Source organism: Ictidomys tridecemlineatus, chromosome 10, assembly GCF_052094955.1.
Source record: "Ictidomys tridecemlineatus isolate mIctTri1 chromosome 10, mIctTri1.hap1, whole genome shotgun sequence".
Lineage (NCBI taxonomy): Eukaryota > Metazoa > Chordata > Mammalia > Rodentia > Sciuridae > Ictidomys > Ictidomys tridecemlineatus.
This window is the reverse complement of record NC_135486.1, coordinates 116,761,215-116,784,878: the sequence shown is the minus strand read 5'-3', so window position 1 is coordinate 116,784,878 and position 23,664 is coordinate 116,761,215. Positions and strand designations below refer to the sequence as shown.

The 23,664-nt window shown below is 55.7% G+C and overlaps 1 protein-coding gene across 17 annotated transcripts in view; it reads right to left on the bottom strand.

Annotated features, from left to right (window-relative positions):
- Window positions 1-23,664, bottom strand: part of Cux1 (cut like homeobox 1) — a 311,626-nt gene that overhangs the window by 77,593 nt on the left and 210,369 nt on the right. For all 17 annotated transcript variants that reach the window (XM_078023844.1, XM_078023835.1, XM_078023836.1 and 14 more), the window contains 2 exons: window positions 12,063-12,111; window positions 3,986-4,090 (listed from right to left, as the gene is read on the bottom strand). In XM_078023844.1, coding sequence (XP_077879970.1) covers window positions 3,986-4,090; window positions 12,063-12,111 — 154 coding nt within the window. The remainder of the gene's footprint in view (window positions 1-3,985; window positions 4,091-12,062; window positions 12,112-23,664) is intronic.

The following is a 23,664-nucleotide window of genomic DNA, read 5'->3' as shown; positions in this document are numbered from 1 at the left end:
ACACAGGCCTGACAGCAGGTGTAGACAGAACCACTCCATTTATGAGCCTCCCACTGGGGGGTGCCTACCACCAATGCTGCCTCCTCTGTAGTCTATGGAACCAGCTGGAAGGGGTCTGGGCTTCACAACGGGCAAGTTCAAGTTGTTGAATCAGACAGTGGTTCAAGTAACTGACTAAAACTCAGCAGCTCTTGGCACTGGCCCTGGGCCCAGCTGGGGACCTGGGAGTAGGCAGTCCTGAGGAACACCTGCTGAATTTCTGGGGGCCCACCTGGCCTGGCCACAGGGCTGGGCACATCAGTTGATTCTTGGAACTCAAGTCACAAATTCCCTCGAAAAAGGAAAAAAGCCCAGCTGCCTCCCCTAGGCTGGAGGCCCTGAGATGGCCAACCTCAGGGCAGTAAGACCTGGAGGTGCGGCAGAGAAGAGCACCCCATTCTGTGGCCCAGCCCACGGCTCCCCGACTCCCAGCTGTGGGGGTGCTCCTGATGGTCCCATTGTGAGGACAGAGGGAGGAGGAAGAAAGAAACAGAGAGGGGTCCAGGGGTGACCAGGGGCTGCGGTCAGGGAGAGTGTGGGCCTGGTGATGAGGCCAAGGCTGGGGAGGACACTGGCATAGCTCTGGACGGAAATCCAGGTGGTAGAGTGAACAAAGAGGTCAGGGGCCCAGTGGCAGGTGTTTATGCCACCAAGCTCACGACCCAAGACATAACCCTCTGTGGTCAAGGAGGGCCAGGGCCACCAGCGCTTTCACCTCTGAGGCTCCACCCAGCTGCAAGGAAATCAGGAAATGCTCGTGTCAGGCTCAACTGGAGCCGGGAACTCAGTGCCCGGGGCAGGGCCCAGGCTCCCCTTGTGATCCCGATGGGGCTCAGGGTGAGACCCTGGCTCAGGCAGGGAGGGCAGGAAATCCCCGGGTTCTTGGCTTCCAGGACCTCCAGGGCATGCTACTTGCCCCATGGGGCTCCGGTGGCTCAGGTCCTGGGAGGACACGCAAGGGTGCTTAGCTTGGTCTGAAGGCACTGGCCCAGAAGGGCTTCAGTGAGGAGCACACTCAGAGGGGAAAGCGAACACTGGAACAGGTCCCTGGTGTGGGTGTCTTTTGTGTGTCCCTTTGAACCTATCCCTGTTCCTAGCTCCTAAGCAAGTGCTGAGACCAGAATGCTGGGCCTGACCCAGTGGGCGGTCACCTCGTGTCCAGCAGCCACCTTCGTGGTGATGAGAGCTGGATGGGGAGGAGACGGTGGCCCAGATCTGGGAGGGAAGTGCTGTGTGGAGCTGGGCTGCCCTTTCAGTCTTGTCCCCTCACAGGGAGGTGAGGCAGCAGGAGTTGGCTTGGCTTCTCCTCCTCATGCCACCTGCTCCTGCCTCCACCTCGAGAGCCAGCTGGAGTGGGTGGTGGGATGGAGGTGGCCCTCTTAACAGGACAGCTTGCCTTATCTCCAAAAAAGGGGTGTGTGTGTGGTGTCCAGAGCACTGCGCTTTCACCCTCGTTTGTCTGCAAATCCTCCACTAAGGCCTCTGTGGACCTGCCTCTTGCTGCAGCCCATGATGGGATGGGAGAGGGGTCAGGAGAGTGGCCTTGAGCAGGAAGGACTGGGTCCATACTCCAGCTTATTCTTTTTGCTTTTTTTTTTTTTTTTTTTTTTTTAAGCAGTGTTGGGGATGGAACCTAGGGCCTCACACACGCAAGGCAAGCGTTCTGCCACTTAGCTATGTCCCCAACCCTTTTAAAATTATTTTGAGATGGGGCCTTGCCCAATTGCTGAGGTTGGCTTCAAACTCGTGATCCTCCTGCTTCAGCCTCCCACGTAGCTGGGATTACAGGTGTGTGCCACTGTGCCAGACCGGCTTGGTTGTTTCCTAGTGTGTGACGTTAGGAAAGGTAAGCTCCTCTGAGCCCCAGTTTCTTTACCTGTAAAATGACAGTACACAACTTCCCTCTCCTGACTGTGATGCCACGAGGCAGAAATGAAACCCGGAGGCAAGGCTCTGCTCGCTGAGTGACTGTGCATCTTCTAGGACCGTGGTTCTGCTGAGATGCCCATCATGTCGATTTTGGCCTCCGCTAGATCTGTGGACTCTACTGTTCAGCGGCTGAGTTCTGCCGGCCAAGCCCAATAGACCATTTTCCGCTGGCCTGGTTTCTGTGTTGGCTGGAGCCGCAGCTCACAGCCTACAGAGGATGTGGAGCCAGGGACCTGCTCCTGGAAGGCTGAGTCAGTGCCAGGTAAACACTGCGCGAGCCAGTGATGAAGTGTGTACGCGCCCCGGACCCACGACGCACTCTACCTGCGAGAACATTCATTTCCTTTTGAAATGTTTTGGTCGCTGCAGTCCAGGACGGTGCCAGAATTCTTTTCAATCAAAACATTTAGCTCAGGAGCCGTGAGACATGTTAGGATGGACGGCTTCCTCCACAGCCCCGAGGACGGCTACAGAGACCGGGGGAGATGCCAGCCCCAGCACCCAGGGCCTCCTCCCGCCTCAGCCCTGGTGGTGTACCCGGTGCATCTGAGCTTGGGTGAGGGACAGAACAGCCTCTTGGACATCTAAGTTCAAGACCATGAATTACAAAGGTGTGTTGGTGCCTTGAATGGGAACTTTTCTCGGTCCTAAAGCGCTCCAGTCTCACGCTGCATCTGATGTCAATGTAAAGAAAGAAAATTAAAATCGATTCTTATTCTTTTTTTCCGTCTTTGCCGTGCTGGGGATTGAGTCCAGGGCCTCATGTGTACTGGGCGCACTCCACCTGAAAACCCCAGCCCTGTAAGTATGAATACATACCAGCCCAGCCACAAGCCATTCTTAAAAGAAGGAGTCCTGGCACCAGCTGTTTGCTCTAGGTCCAGTCCTGGTGATCACTTAAAAGCTCCAGTCTCAGGTGTCTGAGGAGCCAACTGAGTCCTGGCTCAGCCACTGACCGTGCTCTGGGGCCAGCTGTTGACACTGGGCTTCGTCTCCTCCTCTGGGTAAGGAAACAGCAACACCCTGCTTCACAGGTTAGTGCAATACTGGCTGTCACGAGGGACTTTCCACACAGCGAGGTTTCCCGAGACTGTGCTCTCTGTGGAGGGCCCGGTCCTGTTCCTCCTTGCTAGCCCAGTGCCCCTCACGCTGGGCAGCAGCAAGGGCTCCACGAATCTTTATTAAATCGAAAGACAGCTATGACTGCCAGGGACTCACTGTGGTCATCAGAGCGAAGGCTTAGTTGGGATCACTTAATCCAGTGGTGGAGTTCAGTGTTGTAGCCTTGGCACCAGCCAAGGAAGGGTGCCCGCTGAGGTTCACTGAGGTCTGTGAGCATGGCAGACATAACTTCCTGACCTCAGGAGACCACTCTTCATGGGCGGACAAACAGACTCAGGGAAGCTAAGCCACTGTCCCCAGCTGATGGACACAGAGCAGGGAGGTGACTTAGGGCTCCAATGCCTGGGGCTCAGCCACCACATTCACCAAGCCGAAGGAGTCTGGGAACCTGATGCTCAAAATCGCCTTGACCATGCTGGGGAAGCTGTGGCTATTTGTTACCTTTAGAAAAGTCAGGCAAAAGGACAAGACTCATGCCTTGCTCCCCCTGGCTACGTGAGGCTGGCAAACTTAGGGTGGGCGGCTATTCTAGGACCTCCTTAGGCTTCTGGACCACTGTGGACTCTCCCCAAAGAAGGTTTCCCCAGGAGGACAGACCCTCGACCACCCTGTGGAATTCTGGGGAGGCTCCCGTATGCACTCCGCAGCCCCCAGCAGTGACCCAGGCTGGGCTGGGGAGGAGCCCTCAGCACTGGGGAGGCATCAGGCCGGCCCAGGAGCTGAGGCATCTCCTAGCCTGGACCAGGTTCTCCCCTCAAGTTGTTAAAAGTGTTCCCACCAAACGAGCAGCACTGGCTCAATGTTATCCCAAAAGAGGCGTCAAAACCCCCAGGAAGAAAGGCCCCAAGGCGAGGGCACAGATGCCCGGGCGGAGCCCCGCAGGCGAGCTACCCACCACATCCGGCGCCTTCTGGATCTGGGAGGCCAGCTGGAGAGAGTGGTTGGCCGAGGAGAGCTGCTCCCGTAAGGTCTCCGCCTCTCGCTGAGCCACCTCTGCCCTCTGAAGGAAATGAAAAGGGGCGAAGAGAGAAAGTACACCCGGTTTAACAACTGACAATTATTACAAGAACATTCATCAATTCATGCCTGACTGACTATAATTGATTTTCCTAAACACTCAACCTAATAAATGCTCGGAAAAAAACATAGAATGTGATGGATTTTTATTTTAAACAGTACAAGGAAGAAATAATTGAGCGATTATGACAGTAATTTAACGCTAGGAGCAAGGAATCCCCTGCTGATACTAATGCTCCGGCCCACTGAATTTCCCAGACTGAATAAATACCAGTGGAAATAGAGTCTTCTGATTCAATTTCTTTCTATTCTCATAGACCGAGAAGATTTTATTGCAGGATTCCTCCTGGGAGTAATTCTCACGGGTAAACAGTGAATTAAAGACACTTTGGCTATTCTCGCCTTAAAACCAGGCGGTGCGTTGGCTCTTTACCCCAGCAGGCCTGGCCATCCCCAAGCCGGGTGGAAAGGCCACTTCTTTTGTGAGGGCTGGACTTTCTTCAAGCATTTTTAACCCTTCACCAGGCATCGTTTTTGAAAATCAATGCTGGGTTTTCAGCTCGCCAGGACAGCCTGGGGACAGTGGAGGGTGGGTAGCCAGGGCCAGCACAGGTGGTGGCAGGAGAAATGTGTGGCCCTCCATCATCTGCTATGACCCAGGACAAGGAAACCACCTCTGCTGCAAAGCCACCTTCCCATTGCATGGAGAGGACAGCTACATCACGAGAGGGCTCTGGGGATGGGCCCCTCTGAGCCTCCACCTATCCGTCTGTGCGACGGGAACACGTGCCTTCTCCCAAGCCTGGCGAGGTCCTGCCATGGACACTCAGCACGCGGGGCATGTGTGGAGGCAGCCTCTCAGGCAGCTCACCCCGGCTTCACAGTTAGGTTTAAGACAAAGCCCCAAGGAGGGAGACAGCAGATGACGACATGGGGCACATGGACTGAGGGTGACTGCGCTTCCTCAGTCTTTTTTTTAGTTGCAGATGGACCCAGACCTTTATTTATTTATTTTAATGTGGTGCTGAGAATTGAACCCAGTCTCACATGTACTAGGCACGTGCTCTGCCACTGAGCCACAACCCCAGCCCTTCTTCAAACATTTTGCAAGTGACATTCCACCAAGAGAAGAGATCAAGGAGGAAAGCCCACGCGAGCAGGGCTATTTTGTTTTTCTTATCTTGAGCTGTGACAGTGTGTGTCTAGTATTTGCAAAGCAAGAACACAGAGAAGTAAGCAGCTGTCCTGCCCTGGTCCTCACAGGCCCATCTACCTGGATGAGGAGGGATTTGGCAGTCTCAGTGACTGAGCGGTGGCAGCCTTACACCTAACACTCCCAACACAGATGAACCAGGACTCCCTGAGCGCAGACGCGGCTGGCAGGCGGGTGGCTGCCTGCCCTTCTCTGTAGGGAACTCTTGGGAAACCCCCTGAGCCTAGTTCATGAGGTGCCTGGCCACGTGTCGGTGCCCAACATGTCCTTCCAGAGTCTCTGCTCCAAACTCAACCCGGGCCCGGCCATTGGGAAAGGTGGCCACGTGCCTGGTGTGGTGAGGACAGTGAGGGCCATCTCAGTCCTTGGCGTCAGGGCTGTGGAGGATTTCTTCTTTAATGTCAAACATTTCCCTCAGTTTATTTCCAAGTTTCTCTGATCATTGTGCCACACGCCTCGAAGTGTCGCCTTCCCTTGCTAGTCAGCTAAGCCCTCGGGCACAGCATCCTGCGACTCTCCAGGATGGAGGTGTGCTTTGACACCCTGAGTCCCTCTTGCTACGCCTGCAGGAGGCTGTTCTGCATCCAGCCAGGTGGAGCCACTGGCTTGACTGTGGCGCTGGTTTTCGGGTGGGGCTGGAAGGCCTGGGGGCAGGTTCAGGAGGCGTCACCAGGAGAGAGGGATGGCCTCTGTGAAGGCCACGGCTCATAGAGCAAGAGACCTGACCAGCCGCTGACCACCCTCCAGACTGTCCTGCATCCAGTCCCCAAGTTCATGTATGATGGCTCAGGCCTGTCTCTTCCCGTCATGGCCTCTCTGGCTTGACCCGGTTACTTCAGCGTGGCTTTCTGGTTACTCCTTCATTTGGCATTTGGTTGGCGTGGCTCATGTGGCTACACAGGCACAAGTCAGAAGAATCACAAGCATCGCAGGTAGAGGAGGGAGCAGGGGACAGGGAGAGAAGGCTGACATGCAGCCGGGACGACCCAGTGTCTGCAGCGATGGCTGCATTAGCCTGCATGGGCAGCTGAGGCACAAAGTAGTCCCCCTCCAGGGTGGTGCCACCTGTCTCAAGGTCTTCCTGAAGAAGTCACAGGGGTGATTTCTGATCTGACCCCAGACTTGGAGTGTGGCTGCTCAGAGCCACGGGGACATAGGCCACACTCCTGTGAGGCAGGCTGGCAGCAGCCCTGGTCCTGAGTGAGCAGCACTCTGCTGAAACCGGTGGTCCCGAGAGGCACCTCCTGCTGACCATCCACCTTCCTAAGGAACGGGGTAAACACCAGAGCGTGGGAAGCGGAGGTGAGCACGAGGGTGAGCAGGACAGCGCTGGCCTTCTGGTGGCAGCCTTGACTGCCTGATAGAGAACAGCCACCGGGGCCGAGGACCAGTGGGGCCCAGAAACCCAGGGCCAGCTATGCCTACCACACAGTGGCATGGCCCGTCTGGCCTCTTTATGCTGTCCTCGTCTCAGAATGGATGACTTTCTAAAGGGACACCACTGGAGTCCCTAAGTGGGTCCTCAGTTATCCCCCGTCCCACCCACCTCTGCATCCACCTGGAGGGTAGGAAGGGGCCGAGTGGGGCCAGCAAACTGAGTGACGATTCCCACCTCAGATGCTGACAGCCCAGCAGTCACAGGAGAGCTTCTGCTCCCCGGCCGGTGTCACACTGGGTGATTCAGGGTGGGCAGCCTGAACTGCGGGCCCACAGTGCCACCTAAACAGGTCCATGGGAAGTGCCTGACTCCCTGATGCCTGGCACACTCCTGGGGGCCAGATGGGCGCCCTGGAGGGACACACCTGAGAATGTGACCTGGGAATGGGCAGCAGCACCGGTCAGCAGTGTCCTAGGGCAGGGCACGGCAGAGGAAGGCAGGCCCGGGGCCAGCCTGACAGGGCGAGGACCAGCAGGCAGGGCTGGTGAGGCCAGACTCGGCCTGGCTTTCTCCGGAGCACAGCCCCAGGGCCAAGGCTCAGACAGAGGACCTGTGCCAGCTCAGGCCCCTCCGGGCCTCCTCCTTAGGAGCTCTGATTCCCTGGTTCTGTTGGATGGTGATGGTGGCCCTAGGTTTCCTCTCTCCTGCTCTGTGTGTGTGTGGCCATCAGACACGGGCTTGGGCAGACCCAAGAGGAGCAAGACCCTAAGAGACCCAGCAGCCCTGCAAGCTGATGGGGGACCATGTCCCTCCACGGCATCCAGACTGCTGGAGAGAGCCCCATCGGTGACTGCAGGGAGAGGTGAGGAGGCGCAGAGGAGAAACTCTGGTGCATGTCCTAGTGGTCACTGCACAGGCAGCGTGCCAGTTCAGAGCCATGGCCAGTGCTGCCGGAGTCACACTGGATGTTGAGGCTGCAAGGAGAGCAACACACCTGTGCACCTGCTGCATGTCACAGGCTGGGGCACGTTTCAGGAGAGCCAAAGCAAACCACATAACTCTGCCTGCCACACAGGTCCTCCACGTGTGCGCCTGACCTTGGTGGAAGTCCATTCATGGTGGGGAAACCCAAGGTTCCCAGGGGGCCTAAGACAGCACCATCATGTCCGTGGCTGGCTCTGTGGAAGGGCCCTGGACAGCCTGGGAGGCCAGTGTGTCCTCAGTACTAGGAGTGGCCAACAGAGGAGCCCCAAGAGAGGCCTGTCCAAGCAACAGATGAATGAAGCACTTCCCTCACTCCATGGACAGGACGCCCAGGCCTGGGGCTGGGGATTTGCTAAACCAAGTGGGTGGAGAATGCCGGTGTCTGCCCCAGAGCCAGGCACCCTCGCCCATGGGAACGTGAAACCTGGCCCCAGAATGCAGGGCCTGCGAGTTCCTTCTGTTCTGCGCTGCTCTGCCGGGCTCCTTCTCCTTGCTGAGGCTCCACTGAGGTTTCCAGCCCCAACCTTAGCCTGAAGGGTCTTCCCCGAAGGCAGCCTTGAGCCATGAAAACCAGACAGGTCAACAGGACCAGGACAGTTTGCTTAGATGGCTTCCTTCTCCCACTGCCCAGGCTGCCCACGACTTGAACCAGGGCTGCTGCAGGGAGGGACATGGCAGCCACAATCCAGCGCAGGGCAGACCTGGCGGTCCCACCTCTGCTCCTCTTTACCAGAAGCCTCGGAGTTCTACACCTTTATGGTCACACTTAACATGGGAATATTAGTGCAAGGGCCTCAACGTCGGGCCAGCAGGGGTCAAGGAGACCCTCCCTACGGACAGTTGCTGCCTGGTTTTCCATGACGGAAACCAGCACCTGAGCAAGCAAACAGAGCTTCAGGTCTGAGAACGTCTTGCTATAAACCTGGTGTGAAATAATGTTCTGTGCCAATGAACTAGTAAATCGCTCCTCCTGGGGGTCCCGGCGGGGAGGCGGCTGATGCATGGCTCTGTGCAGCTCTGCTTTGGGCCAGCCCTCGTCTGTGGGGATTGCTCCCCTTGGGCTCTGCGGCTTTCTGTGCCCTGTCACCATAGCTACTTAGGGCGTTCCTGGATTCCAGTCTTCCCACTCCCGTCCACTCTGCGTGGCCAAAGAGCCTCCAGAGCACACACCGGTATCCTGACTCCAGCTGCTCTTTGCAGCAGGAAGCCTCTGCCCCCCGCCCACCTGCCTACCTACCCAGAGCCCACTGTCCAGCCGGCACCTCCTGGGACCCTGCCCTTCTACAACTGCCAGGGGTGCCGTCCTTCTCATGCCTGCTGGCCCGGGAGCTCTCCTCAGAGGTCCAGGTCAGCTTCCACTTGCTTTCCCGTCAACATTCCAGGGCTTGCAACCTGGCTACTTACTTGGGTACCTTCTTGTACGAGTGGGCTTACCTATATTCTCATAGAATCCTAAACTCCAGCTTTAGCAGAGATCCATCAGGTCAGTCACCCTGTTTCTCCCTCTTGTCCCCTCTGTGTCTGAACCCCCATCTCCTACTGGTGGCAAGGACTGATCCGTGCCTCCCTGCACAGCTCTGAGGACAGGAGCATATGTGCATCAGCGCACCACCCTGCAGAGCTCTGCCAAGAGGTGCATCTTCTTACTACCAGCCTCTACGCTTGGCCGCAGTCCTCTGAGTATTATGGAAAAATCCTGCCCCTGTGCCCTGGCTGGCCGTGAGAGCTTCAGGGTCAGACCTCAGGGCCCATCCAATGGCCCCTTTCTCATATTTTAGCACCCCAGGTTCCCGAAGGTATTCCTTGAGCTCTTTTCAGTTATAGGTGGTCACAATACCTTTATTTTACTTATTTTTATGAGGTGCTAAGAATCAGACCCAGGGTCTCACACGTGCTAAGCAAGCACTCTGCCACTGAGCCCCAGCCCCAGCCTTATGAGCCTTCTCTCCCTGATTTCCAAAGACCAGGAATGGCCCTGAGCCTCTAGTTTCTTTGGTGTTAGGGTCCCCTGATCCTGGCTGTGGAGTGGAGCCAGACCGTGGAGCCGCTTTCTTTACTGTGGCTTCTAGTCCAAAATGGGCTTTCCCGGGCATGGACTAATGGCCCCTGAGCTGACCACCCTCTGTGTTCTAGAAACTCTGTAGCGATGGGGTAGCCTTGAGGCTATCAACTCAGGCTGGGCTGTCAGTGCCAGAGCTGCACCTCATGGGGCAGTCCCTTTCGGGGTTCCCTGCCAGGCCTGTCCCCTCCCCGCACCACACTCCCCCTCCTCTGAAGAGTCTTGCAAGGCAAGTAGAGCTCCAGCTGCCGTGGCCCTCTGTCCTCTCAGAGCGTTTAAAGCTTTCGGCTTTGTAGGGTACAGTGTGAGGTCCACCATCGCTACACCGGTGCGTACAGTTCAGTAGTGTTAGCTACAGTCACCTTGGTGTGTAACCAATTCCAGAACCTTCCCATCCTGCAAGACAGCACCTCCGCCTACCCAACATCCCATGTCCCCCTCCTGTCCCTGGCCTACGCAGCTGTACTTGGTGACTCCATGACTCTGCCTCCCTAGACACTACATCCGCAGAGTCACACAGTAGATGTCGTTTGTGGATGGCTTATTTTCTTAAAAAATGTCCTTAAGGTTCATCTTTTCTTTTCTTTTTTAAGATTAAGACATCCATGAGGCTAAGAAACCTGTTGGAGCCATACAACCAGGAGATCCAAGTTAGAGCCACACCAAGTGTCACTGTGGAGTGGCACCTATTTCTATGGTCCTGCCTGATGCCCCTGAAGACACTTTGAGAAGGGCACCAATTGCCAAATGGCTCTGTCACCTGAGAATGGCCTCTACCCCCCTGAGGTCAGTTCCAACAGAGCACCTGACGCTTGCAGACTCAGACTGTTGGCCGAGAGACCGGGGCTTACCCAAAGGTGCCAGCCCAAGGGGGCCATGCCCATGGCAGGCCTCGGGGGAGGCTGGGAGGAAATCTTGAGAGGTACAAACACAACCAGGTGACAAAGATGATGCCCTCCTCTCAGCAGCTACTTCTAACTCAGGCTCTGCCACGTGCGGCCGTGCGGACTGAGCTGGGGAGGGGCTGGCACAGCAGGGCCGCCATTGGCAATGGCACAGACTACAAGGAGCTGGTGGCAAGTGCTCTACGACCCTGTTTCTGGGTGTTCCAAGTGGTCAAGAGCACAGCCTTCAAAGTTAGACTTTGGGGATCCAGGTTTGGCTCTGCACCTGACCAGCCACTAACCTGCTTTCCCACATGTATTGTGGGAATCCCGACAGCACTGACCTCAGTGGATGGCCATGTGGCGGAGGGGACCGGGCCTAGGCAGAAGCCAGGGCTCCAGAGCTCTGACTAGAGCCGGGCCACTCACCCGGCATGACTCAACCCCACCCACCCCTGCCCCATCAGCCCTGGATCCAGGGTGGGTGTAAGGCCCAACAACACACCAGTGAAGTCCTGAAGGGCTGGCCCGGTGCTGGAGCTGACTTTGCCGCTCCAGCCTGTGGGGGAGGGGACATGTGGGGGAGGGACATGGAGGCCCTCCTCAGTGCTGGCCCTGGCCTAGGCGAGCAGTGCCCACAAAGGCGGGAGCCTGTGGGGCCTTTGCAGGGTGGGCGGAGCCTGTAGGGAGCCCAGAAAGCACTCTGCTCCAACGGTGAGGCGAGCATGCTCCCTGGGCGACCTGGGGCCACCCAGCTGTAAAACTGAACGGGGAGAAGCCGCAGCTCTGAGGCCCACCACTGCTGTGGCTGCTTCTCCCACAGTGAGGAACACACGTGGGGGACTCCTGCCCCTCTAGGCGGTGGCAGCACCACCGTCTGCCGAAGCAAGGTGCTCTGTGACCTGCAGAGGGCAGGGGTGGGGTGGCTGGACTGTCTGGGCGGCTGATGTTTGGAACCCCCTGATCCCGGGGGCACCTGTTCTGTGATGGGCATTTCCCAGAGGGCATGTCTGACCACTGGGCACCGGGAAAGAGGGGCTGCACCCAGCTGCCCCTCCAGATCAATAGACTTTACCCCCTGGAAGGTGGCCATGCAGATCGCTCTATCATGTGATTCTACCACATGGCTCTCTACCACATAACACGTGCCGCAGGGACAGAGGGTCTTGAAAAAGAAAAAGTAGCGCCTCTGGAGTGGACATCCCCATGGGATGACCAAGATGCTCCGGTCATAAGCAAACCTTTGCCAGGGAAACGAGGCTGCTAGTCTCACGTGTTTTCCAATGTCACACAACATCACATGAGACCAACACGAGACCGAAGTGACACCGTTAGGTAAAAACACCAGAACAACCAGCCTCCGAATGAGCACGAGGCGGCTGAGTCGGCAGGATGGGCGCCACTGCAGTTCTGTGCCAAGGCCTGCGGAGAGCCTACCTGGTTTGCTCTTTCCAGGTCGGTCATGATCATTTCGATCTCGTCGGCCCTAGGAAGGTGAGAGGAGAGAGGGGGTTAGCTGGCAACAAGGCAGGCCCAGGAGTGACACAGGACAGGCTTTCCGGCTCTGCACTAGGCAGGACACCATATTCACTGGGCAAGGTGGGGTCCCGGCACGGGGGAGGGGTCCCAGCAGCCACAGGTAGGAGGTGGGCTCCTGCGGGGGTGGCCCACCTGTGGTTTCATTCTTCTGATGACCTTGTGTCTGGGGAGCAGGGACCCCCTGTCCTGGAGGGGCTCCTAACCTTCTGGGGGGGGTCAGAGCCATAAAAGGTAAAATACACTGTGTCCTGCTAAGCAGAGCTCTAGCTAGAGCACTCCAGGAGACAGGGCGCTGTGGGGGTAGGGACACGGCCGGGCTCACTGCGCCCTAGCTTGCCCCTAGCAGCGCAGTCTCCAGGGTCTTGCTTTTGTGTTTCAGAGTCCTTCCTTGGGCAGCGTGAAGCCACACGCGGTCCTGACACACCACCGTGAGTGAGGAGAGCAGTCCCTCAGGGAAGGCTGCCAACACCCAAGGCCTATGGCGGCTGGAAGAGGACACAGGGCAACCCACCACCCCCTTGAGATAGGTCCTGCTGACCGCCTGTGAGGACACAGAATGAGTAGCTGTGACCCCAGAGAGGTGCCAGCATGTCCTTGGGGCCCAAGACAACATGATGGTTACCAGCCCTGGCTGGGGTGCTGGGCCCTGTTCTGTGTCCCCGTGTACCTGGGCGCCCTCTGTTGCCCACTTCCACTGTGTCACAGCTTTCCCACACCAGGCTCCTGCCCTCCACTCAGCCTTGCCCAGGGCTCATTCTCATGGCCCTGTGTCCCCACAACTTCCACCTTGAGCAGGAGCCAACTCTGCTCAGGCCCCGCTACTCCCAGCCCTCCCCAGTCCTTCCGGGTTCTGTCTGAGGCTGTGGCACATGCCCTCTCCCTCACTGGAACCCCCAAACACGGTGAGCTCTCTGAAGGCCAGGCTGAGTGTCTCCTTGGTACCCGGTCCCTGGACTTGGCACTGTATCTGGAATGGGCCAGAGGCCTGCATGTGCCTCATGCCAGGCCCAGGCAGGTCCACTCCCTGGGACAGCCCAGGGACCCACCCTCTCCTCACACTGAGCAGGCGCACGTCTTCAGGTCCCTGGACTGCCCAGTGGTCCAGGCCGGGGTTTCTCCGGCCCACCTCTGCACGCGGGGATCTGAGGCAATCTTATCAACTCCCAGTGGCCTGGCGGGTGACGGACACCTTGGGATCAGGTTCAGTGCATTGTATCTGAAATAGTAGCTGCTTTCAGACTGGCCCGAGTAAAGTCTGGAACAGCCGTGGAATGGCCTAGTTAAATGGAGCTATTTTTAGGACGGGTTTCATGGGGAAGGCAGTGTCGCTGTGAGATAAAAACCCAACTGGGCCCCTGCTGTGAGGTGCTGGGCGAGAGCGGAAGGGGGGCAGTGGGCTAATACACGGAACAGTCTATGGGGCCACCCCACGCCCAAACTCCACGCCCTAGGGAAGAGCTGCTGGGCAGAGACGTTCTAATAATCACGGAGGATTAAAACCCATCATTCACGAGCCAAGGGTCCTAAACATGAGAAGAGGAAGATCAGAGTCCAGGCGGAAAGCCACCTCCTGTCCCCACCGCCTGAGGATGAAGGACGCAGAGCTGCACCCCAGCAGGCACAAAAGGAAACAAAGCAATGACTCCTCTCAGGTGAACTGCAAGTTTCGCACACAGTTCTGAGCTTTAATCAGGCAGTTCTTCATCGGCAGTTCAGGAGGCCCAGGGCACATGGCCGATGCCCCAGACATCCCGGACACCCCCATCCGCTCACTGGTTCACGGGCTCCTTGAGTGTCTGACACCTCATGCCTCATGGCGCCAGGAGGCAGGCAGAGACCCAGACGTGGTTCACGTATCTCGCCAGTGCCGCGCACCCCAAGACAGACCTGCAGGGAGAGGGCAGAGCCGCCTCTCCCTCCCTCAGGGGCACCTGCAGAGCTGGCTGCAGAACCTGGGAGGCGAGCGGTGCCCGCTGGCCTGGGTGAGCAGAGGCCCGAGTGCATGTCCAGGCAGGGACTTCTGTGAATCGCTCCTGTTGGTCCTTTGTGGGCTGTTCCCGAGTCGCAGCTAACCTCCTTGGGTTGACAATGCTTCCTTTGCTCTGTTTGAGACTCATCGTTCGGAATCGAGCTGCTTCTGTCCTTGGCGTCACTCAACCTTTGTCTTCTATTTTGCTCTTTTCCTGCAGCCTTCTGGAGGCTTCCTGAATAGGCCCTGAGTGCTTGTGGGCTGTGCCGCCACTCAGGGCTGTGCCCCCCCTCTTCCTGCTTTGCTCCTCTAGGTCCTCTCCAAACCTGTTGTTTCCACCTGGTTCATTTTCCCACCAAGCCTACCTTTTGCATTACCTGTTTTTTTGAGTCCATTTCTCAGCCTGATTTGTTCTTGTGGCCCATCTGTCCCCTCAGGTCACATGCACCAAGGGGTGTGGGGTCTTTCAGAGGACAGCCATTTTACCTCTGGGCTCTGATACCCTGGGGAGAGCCGGTGACCCCTTGGGGCAGTGGGTAGGTCAGGGAGGTCAGAGAATCGAGCCCTATTGTGAGTGCCAAGATGAACGGAAGAGAAAGACGCACAGCAGGGGTCCGGCAGGTTTTGCTGAAGAAGGAAGGGAAGGCCTCTGGCCCCCAACTGCTCACTGATGACTCCCCTTAGCTGCCCCTCCACTAGGAAACCCTCCAGCCAGAGCTGGGCCTCCCCTTCCCTGCCAGGGGCAGCAGTGCCAGGAGGAGGCCTCCTGGGTGCAATCCCCATCCTGGACATCTGGAGCAAAGGGTTGGCTCCCCACCCCTTGTCTGGGAGAGCACCAGGAAGAGGGGTTCCGAGAGGCTGGCCTCACAGAGGCATCAGGGCTGGGCTGGGGTGCTGAGGGCTGGGAGTGGTGCCCCCATAGTCTTGGGTCAGGGGGCCCAGGTGGGCTTGGGAGCTCTCCTGCAGATGTGGAGACTCTAGCCTTGGCTGTTCATTAGGATTCTTAACATCTAGGAAACTATGCCTCATATTTCTGAAATATTTCAAGTCACTTATAAAAAGTTAGTCACATTTAAACAGGAAGGTGCCTTCTCGGCTGTCTGCAGCAATCCCTGGAAATGAATTTCAAGTTTTCCATCTACAGGTCAGTTTAACTCGGGTTCCTAAGCAACTGCCGAACTGACCAAAATATTGGGCTTGCTAACGACCTCTGCCCTAGCCTTTCATGGGGACAGCAGCTCCTGTCCTCCCCCAGCTTTCGGAGGACGATGACCACCCTTGAGCTTTGCCTCGTGGGGCAGGTTATTCACACCAGGTACGGTGCTGACAGCTGGGCCCAGGGGGCTGCAGCTCCTGATCCCAAAAGGAGACAGTGTGGGGAGAGGGGATCCCGCTGGAGAGGCTGAGTTCAGGTCATCTGCAGGATCCCTACTAATTTTTTGGAGGGGCATTTTTTTTTTTAAAGGTCAAAGAGAACACAGCTCGCTCCAGCCAGGTGGGAGCTGAAGTGCAACGGGCGGCGGGAGGCGCGTGGTGCGGCCCTGGCACTTGCGAGGCTGGCCTAAGAACGGCCTCTCTGTCTTTAGAACACACTTGCACACCAAGCGGCCACCCACGCCTCCCAACATCCACCCTGCCAGACCCACACCCTGAATCAGCAGGACGAGCGCACCCCCAGGTGAGTATCAGCCACCAGGAGGGGTCCTAAGGCGGGGATGATACACCGTGGCCTCAGTGGCCTCCCCGGCCCAGCCTCCAGATGCACTTCTTTTCATTCCGCAGGCTCCACGGCCGCCCACCATCTGGAGCCTGACATTAGTCTAAAATCATTTATTTTCCAAAGTCCGTAAGAATCGCACATATTGTTTGCTCAGCAGAACGATTTATTATAAAAATCTAGTTCCCTCACCTTTTTACGAGCTGACAAAACAGCTTCCCCTGATCTATTAACCTGGGCTGCATTATGCTCTGCTCCGACTCCAGCGGCAGATAATTTCAGTTTGGCCCGGAATATATAGTTCATTCATCCGCTCCCTGCACATCATTCCAGGGTATTCTCTGGGCGAACACACAATTTTTATGAGGAACTTGAAAGGACGTGGTCAAGGTTGATGGAAAGGAAATTATACCCACGCTAGACACAGTGTATTTCCTTTCACATGCGCCTCCTGAGTGCTGGCGTCCGGCACCAGGGCAAGGCTGTGTGCACTTCAGTACCCAAACAATCACAGTGCCACCAGGAGCTGCTAAAACAGAGAACACCCTGCCCTCCGTATCTGCACATTCCACATCCACGGGTTCCACCAACCGTGGATCAAAATATTCAGAAAACCTGCACCTGTTCTGAACACGTACAGACTCTCCCCTAGACGCCATCCCCCAGTGACGCAGCACAACTATTTACACAGTGACTGCACAGGGCCGGGTACTGTAAGTCACCTGGAGACAAAGTGCTATCCCAGTGTAGATTCTGGAATACCTGGGGTCCCAGAATCCATCTTCTTGGGTATAAAGTGACAGAATGACACCTGTGTGTCTATGGGGCAGCCGAGGGAAGGAACAGGACAGTCTTCAAGAGCAGTCAAGTCAAAAGCCAAAGAGGCTTGGTACCAGATTGTGCAATTCTTTGGCGTCAAACAGAGAAATATCTAAAGATGGAATCTCCCTGCTTTAAAGAAGATTTCCCCTAATATGTCCAGGACACACACTCTCCTTGGCACACCTCTGTACCAGGGGTGAGTCTGTGGCTAAGGTAGGTCCTTCTCCTGACAACCTGTGGGCCAGGCTGGTGCAGCCAAGGGGGGCTCAGCTGGGTGGGCTTGCTGGACCCAGCTCAGGTGGGGGGGGGCAAGGGATGGGCCAGGAGGTCTCTTGGTAGTGGGGCTGGAATCCCCTCCATGGGGAGATTCCCTGGCCACGTGGGAGCAGCTGGGAAGGGTAGGGGCAAGCTGATGGCAAGCTGATGGGGGCACAGAAGCTGGATGTCACTGGAAGGAAGGGCTGGCCCAGAGTATATCTATCCCTCCCTGATGGGGTGGGATAACGACTTGGGAGGCCAGTCGTGCCTGCTGAGCACCTTCTGGGTGCCACAGGAGGGGACAGATGTCCCAGGGGGCCACCTGCTTTCTGGCTAATGCAGGAAGGGACACCCTCAGCAGATGTGCACTGCCCCCCTACTCCTGTCACCTTGCTGGAGGGCATGGGGTGGCAGGTACAGAGACACTGTGATTCAGTACAGCGTTGCTCCAGGAAGAGGGACAGGGCTCTGCAGACACAAGCAGGGACCGTCTCGCAGAGGACAGGACATTCTGGTCCCTGAGGATGAAGAGGAGTTTGCTGGGTAGAGAGCAGTGGGGCCGAGGGAAGTGCTGTCACTAGAGAGGAGAGCTGACCACACGGCGGGGCCTGCTGGGCTCCATGCCAGCTCTGCCGTCGCTCCTTGGGTTTTCACGTACCCGGGTCCTCACCTGCACCCAGGTCAGCGTGGCCCAACCCTCCAGCGTCTCTCACTTCTCGGGAAAGATGGCACTGTCTCAATTCTAGGACCACCACAGACACGAGGGGGATGGTGCCCGGCCAGCGCCCAGTGCACCCTGCGTGGCTGGCTCTGGGCTCTGTATGTTTTCATTTTGTTAAAGGAACATCCAGCCTTTCCTATTTTATTATGACTTTTTAATAAAAGATGGTATTGATTTCATTAAGTACCTCTTCAGCATCTATGGAGCTAATGAAGCGGATTTTCTCCTGACCTGTAGAACAGTGAACTGCACCTGCCCTCTGCCCCACCTGGTTGTGGTGTCCTGTGCGTTTAATGAGCTCCTGAGTTCTATTTGCTAATATTTTATTTAGTTTATTTTCATAAATATTTATATATGAGATCGGCCTTTGGTCTCTTTTGTCTTGTCTTGGGTGAAGCCACAAAAAAACATCTGAAAGCATCTCCTTCTCTGCAGACAGGAGGAGGAAGCCATCAGGGCTCGGATGCATCAGCCCAGGCACATGGCGCCCATGCCCACCTGCTGGTCCCCACGCAGGGCTGCAGGCCTGGTTCCCCGGCGGCCCCTCCCTGCCACCTTTCTCCAGGAGGCAGGTCCCCACCACGTTTTCCTGGGGGTTCCTGAGCAGCGTCTCCACAGGGCGACATTTTCAGTCCCAGTCCCCCAGGCACAGCCTGGCACGATGTGACTGGGGCCATGAGCTCCTTTTCGTTTCTTCCTCTGAGAGAGACCCGTCTTGCAGGCCGGATCCCTTCAGCCCTGGGGTCAAGACACCGCAGGGAGAAGACAGTGAGTGGAAGACTCCAGAGCCACCTCCCACGAGCACCTGAGCTGTTCTCCCAAGGTTATTTTCCACTTTTCAAACAACATCTTGTCTTCCAAACAAAGACGCCTGAGTGGGGGGTGCGTCCTCATCAGGGCCATTGTGCCTCAGGTTCTTTGTTTCTTGGAGGCAGTTTGTTTTTGAAATCTTTTTGTAACATCCATTTCATGTAAATTTCTTCTGTAGCTCGATCAACCATCAGCCTCTCAGTTTCCTTCACTTTGTTCTGTTCCTTGAAACTGCCATTGCTGTCCTCACCTTCCAGCTCTGTGGCCTGGGCTGCCGAGATCTCCACAGGTGGCCTGTCCTCTCACCAAGGGACCCCAGCTTCAGTGGACTTCTGGAAGGCCTCCCACAGCCCACTACCCACTGTCCACTCGGATGGCCTTCAGTGCCCTTCTCCCTGTCTGGAAGTGTCTGCTCAGGATCGGCTACTGCCTCACTCACTGCTGTCATCCCAGAGACTACAGGAAGTGCTTTCCAAATGCCAGGTGATGAAATATGCAAATTAAAATGCAATTTATCAATTATATATGCAGAGTGCTCCGTGCCACCTAAAGCCCAGGCTCTCTGGGCGAGCACCAACTCACTGGTGAGTGCGTTGAAGGGCGGAAGGCAACAGGACTATCTGCCAAGCTGCAAACCTGACTTAAGGTCGACAGCCATCTCTGCACAGGGGAGCAGGGCACTCGGCAGTCTTTGAAAGACAAGGTGAAGACAGCTGCGGCTCCAGAGTCCATTGGACTGCAGGGTCCCCATGGGGGCTGGCCTGGGAGATAGGAGAGGAGAGGCTTTCCTGTTGGCTCTGGCTTGTAGGACTGGCCAGGTCCTCCACTGACCATCCCAGGTTGAACGGGCTCTGGCAGCTGTGGAGGGGAAGGTGACATTGCCTGGCATCCTCTAAGCCCCTGCCTGGCTGCAGGTGTCATTTCAGAGTGACCCCATGGTTTCCAGTGGGAGATGGCTGCAGAGCTCGATGCGAGGGGCAGCCTTCTGGAAATGGTGGTTTTCATTTTTGTTAGCAACGACACTGTGTTGAGGGAGAGTTAAGTGGCGGGAATATCACCTCCGTCTGCTCAGACATGAACCACAATTTGTTCTTTTCAGGACTATTATGTCAAACTTAAACGATATCACAGTAACAATTAAAAGGAGTTTAGTCAGGCCTCATCTTTTCAATCCCAAATGGGAAGGAAACCGCCCTTCATGCCCCCACCTTTTGGGGACCCGCTGATTCTGTGGTTTAAATGAACTCTGCTGCTAGCTGTGTCTGAGTCTAGCTGGGGGCTGAGGGAGCTCCAAGGCCCACATGGCATAACTGCCCATCAGTGCCACAGAGGACCCCTCAGACAGGCTGGCTGCTGCCCAGGGAATGACCCTCAGTGTGGTCAGAAGCCATCTGTGACGGTCACTCAGGCTTCAGTTGTGCACAGGCAGGGGCACAGGACAGCTTTGGCCCTGAGAACTGGTTCACAACATGCATAGCTCCTGCTGGTCACGCTCCCAAGGCCATTGGGGGCCTCTGGGGATAAGTGTCGGATCCATCTTTGGACACTTCTTGTGACTGCCCGGAGCTCTAAGGGAGGCAGCACACAGGAAAGAGAGGAATATCTTCTTTCCTTCATTCAAGTGCCATGGAGTCACAGGATGATGGGGTCACAAAAAGCAAAATCAGAAAACCTGGTCTGAATGGCAGAGAGCCCGAGGCTGGTGGGAAACACTGAATTCTCCCTTCAGTCCTCTGGCCTGGGGCAGGTCTCTGAGCAGTGGGACCTACAGGAGAGGCCTTTGGGCACCAAGCACACAAACACAAGAGTCCTGGCTGCTGTTGGGTACGGGAGTCTCCTGCCTCTGGTTACAGCTGGCTTCCAGTGCCGGAGGCCACGAGGAGATAATCACAACCACCCAGGAAGTCACGCCTGGCCCCAAAGTTCCATCCTGAATCTGATCAAGCCTCTACGTTCAGCTACAAATTTACAGGACAGGAGAAGACAGAGGAGCACCCTGAGTATACCTGGGGATGCGATTAGCAAGACCCAGATAGGGGCAGCCACTCTGGTGCGAACGAACTCATTTCACTCAGAGTGTGAGGCACAGAACAAGGGAGGGTGGGAGGTTGGGGACACGTCTACAAAATGAACAGGACTCCAGGGCATTGGTATTCCAACCAGTTCCACGATGTGGCTCTTACCTGGATTCTGATTCAAACAACTTCAGAAAACAAAACAACTGCATGATGTTTAGGGCAACTGGAAACTTCAAGGTTGACCAGATGTATCTAGTAATACCAACAGGTTTTTAGTACTGTGGCTACAATGACAAGAGGCATTCTTTGTGGGCACGTACTTGTTCAACTGCTTAGAAATGACCTAGAAGGAGCTTCACAAGTCAACAGGAGCCAGGCAGGTGAGACGGACTGGCAGGTGGCAGGCTGTGTAGTGGGTAACCAGGGGCCAATGGCACAAGTGTGCCTGCTCTCATGAGTTGAAAATTAACATACAAAAAGTAAACAAAGGCCCTCCAGGACAGGTTCTACTGAGTTTGGTATCCCTCCACTGCTGCTTGTTGACTATAAAGTCTTTCCTGGTGTTGACTGCGGGCAGAAACGAAGTAGTGAGACATGAAGACATTTGGGCACCAGATGGAAGCATCTAGAAGGATGTCGCTGCACTGCCCTGGGAAAGAACGCGGACAGGAGGCATGATCCAGTGTGGGAAGCCTAGCTCTGCCCAGCCCACCCTGATACTCCTATTCTGAGCCTCTCCCTCACTAGTCTCAGGGGGGAAATGTACACAGCAAGCACCTCTCTGAGGAAAGGTGATTTTAAAAACCACATATATCTATTTTTCTTTGACACAGGAAAAAGACTGTTAGCTAAGAACAGAGAATGGGAAGAAAATGAACCCTGGAAGAAACACCCAGGTCCCAGGCCACAGGGCCCAACGGTTCACTTCCTCTGGTGGCCTGCGCCTACCTCCACGGAGCCTTGGGTGACGGGCTCGTCCACACTGCAGGACTCATGGCAGACAGCAGCACCAGCAGGACAAGAGGCCAGTTGCTGCCACCTTAGCTCAGACTGCAAAGAGATGCCCTGCGAGGGCTGATTTCCTGTCACACGTCACATCATCGTTATTTTGTTAACAGCCTCCTTCACATATTTAGTGCTGGACTCTTGTTTTGCCAACCTTGCCAGCAGCTGGGGGGTGCCTGTGGGGTTTGGCTCCCCTGTCTGGTCTCCGTACCCCGGGGGAACCTGCCTCTGGCCAAGAGGCACCAGCCAAGCTTCTGCTGCCCGAGAAAACCCACAGGACTGCAGTCCTGGTCCTCCTTCCCCGCTTCCCTGCCTTCCGAGGACTGGGGCAAGACAGTGACAAATGGCCCACGGGGAGCAGCTGGCCTATGGCAAACCTTGCTTTTCCTCCAAAATGAGAGTCTCTAATTACCTCCTCTCTCCCCTAAGCACTCCTTGGTGGGAGCTGCCAAGCAAGGGGCTGGTGGCAGGAAAAGACCGCCGCCTGCATGCTGCTTGTCACTCTCAGCTTCTAGGCTCGTCCCCTCCAGCCTTCCCACCACACCTGTGGCCTCAGAGTCACTGAGTGTCCTCCCCTGCCCTGCACACTTCAGGCAGTGCGGTCCCCTTCACCTCACAGGGCTGGCCGCGCAGCGGGGCAGGCGACCACGGAGGCAGCGTTGTGTCTGAGGACAGCAGCCTTCCTGCCCGCCTAAGTGCCTTTTTTAGGGTAACTTGAAGATGAATAATTCAGCGGCTCCTATGCCACTTGTGAAGTGTTAGACAAACAACTCAGATGGGCCAGACTTGCTGGCCCCACGAAGACCATCCCTTCCCTTCATTCTGACCTCATTGCTTTGGCCACACGTTTCAGAGAACGCCCTCCATCCTGTGCACTCACTAAGACACCGCAGAGGAAGCGCACGATGCTTAGATGCAGGAGGAAATGGAAAGGTTAATTGCACAGCAAGTCTCCCCGCGGCCAGACAGCGCGCCGGGGACCCTGCAATGTCCACCGCTCAAAACTCAGGGAAGGAAACGTCTCGGCCACGTCGGGCTATGGAGTAATTGAGATTTTCATTCACATCCAAGCCTTAAGAGTTGTCTTCCCACTGAGGTCCGCCGTTCACCCCCACTCCATGCTGAACCTACGGATTCCACGCCTTGTCTTAAAGCCACTTCAAACACTTCACAGTAGGTGCGATAAGAATTCTAAGAGGACAAAAATCAAATGATCTTCCTGGTTTCCCTCTAGAATTTGTTTTGGAAGGACTTGCGCTGGACAGGCCACCCCCCTGTCCTATGTTCATGGCTAGATGAGCACGGGTGAGAGCCTCTCCCCACCAGGAAGACACAAATGTCACGTAACTGGCTTGAAGCCCTGGCTCGGCGATGTCACCACTCTGGACAGGAAATGGATTTGATCAGTTTTCAAATGACAGGGCTCCCCAGGGTTCCCCTGCAAAAGGACCCCAGATACTAGTTGATAAATTTCTGAGTTTAGTAAAAATGAAAAAGGCAGCTAGATCCTTTAAACAGGTGATGAGAAGAGTGTTCCTTTCTATGTAGGTCACCTCCTGGATCTACCTGGCACACCTCAAGTTTTGAAAAATATTTACCATATGCTCGGATGAAGGGTTCTTATCACCACTCGATAATCCTGCCAATGGCACATGCTTTCTGAAGGCAGCAGAAACTCTCTGGAAAATCCAAGTATCTTTAAAAATACTTGGCAGGAATTTGTAGGTTCAGAGTGTTGTAGAAGAGCCTGGGCTTCACCAAGGAGGGAGGGTCCTGGTGACGGAGGGTCATTTGTTGCTTTGATGGACATGGGGTGTGGTGACAGTACAGTGTGGCAAGAAAACTGGCACGGAGCATTCAAGAGGGTTTCAGGAGGGCGGGGTGCTTCTCCACCTGAAGGTGGTGTTCAGTAATAAAGGGGAGACGCACTGCAGGTCTGAGGAGAAGACTCCAGATAATGAATTAGTGCATCTTTGTGAATAGGCCAGAAAGTTTATGACAGGGACACTGCAAATCTGAAAGTGAGAATCAATAATTAGAGAAAATATAAGAGAAGAGTTGTATCAGTGAATATGGGCAGGACAAGTTCACCCCTAAAAATAAAATATGTATTTGAAGAAAATGCAAACTCTAACAACACGTAGCAGGAAGGTCCTTTGAGCGAGAAGGCACAGACTTGA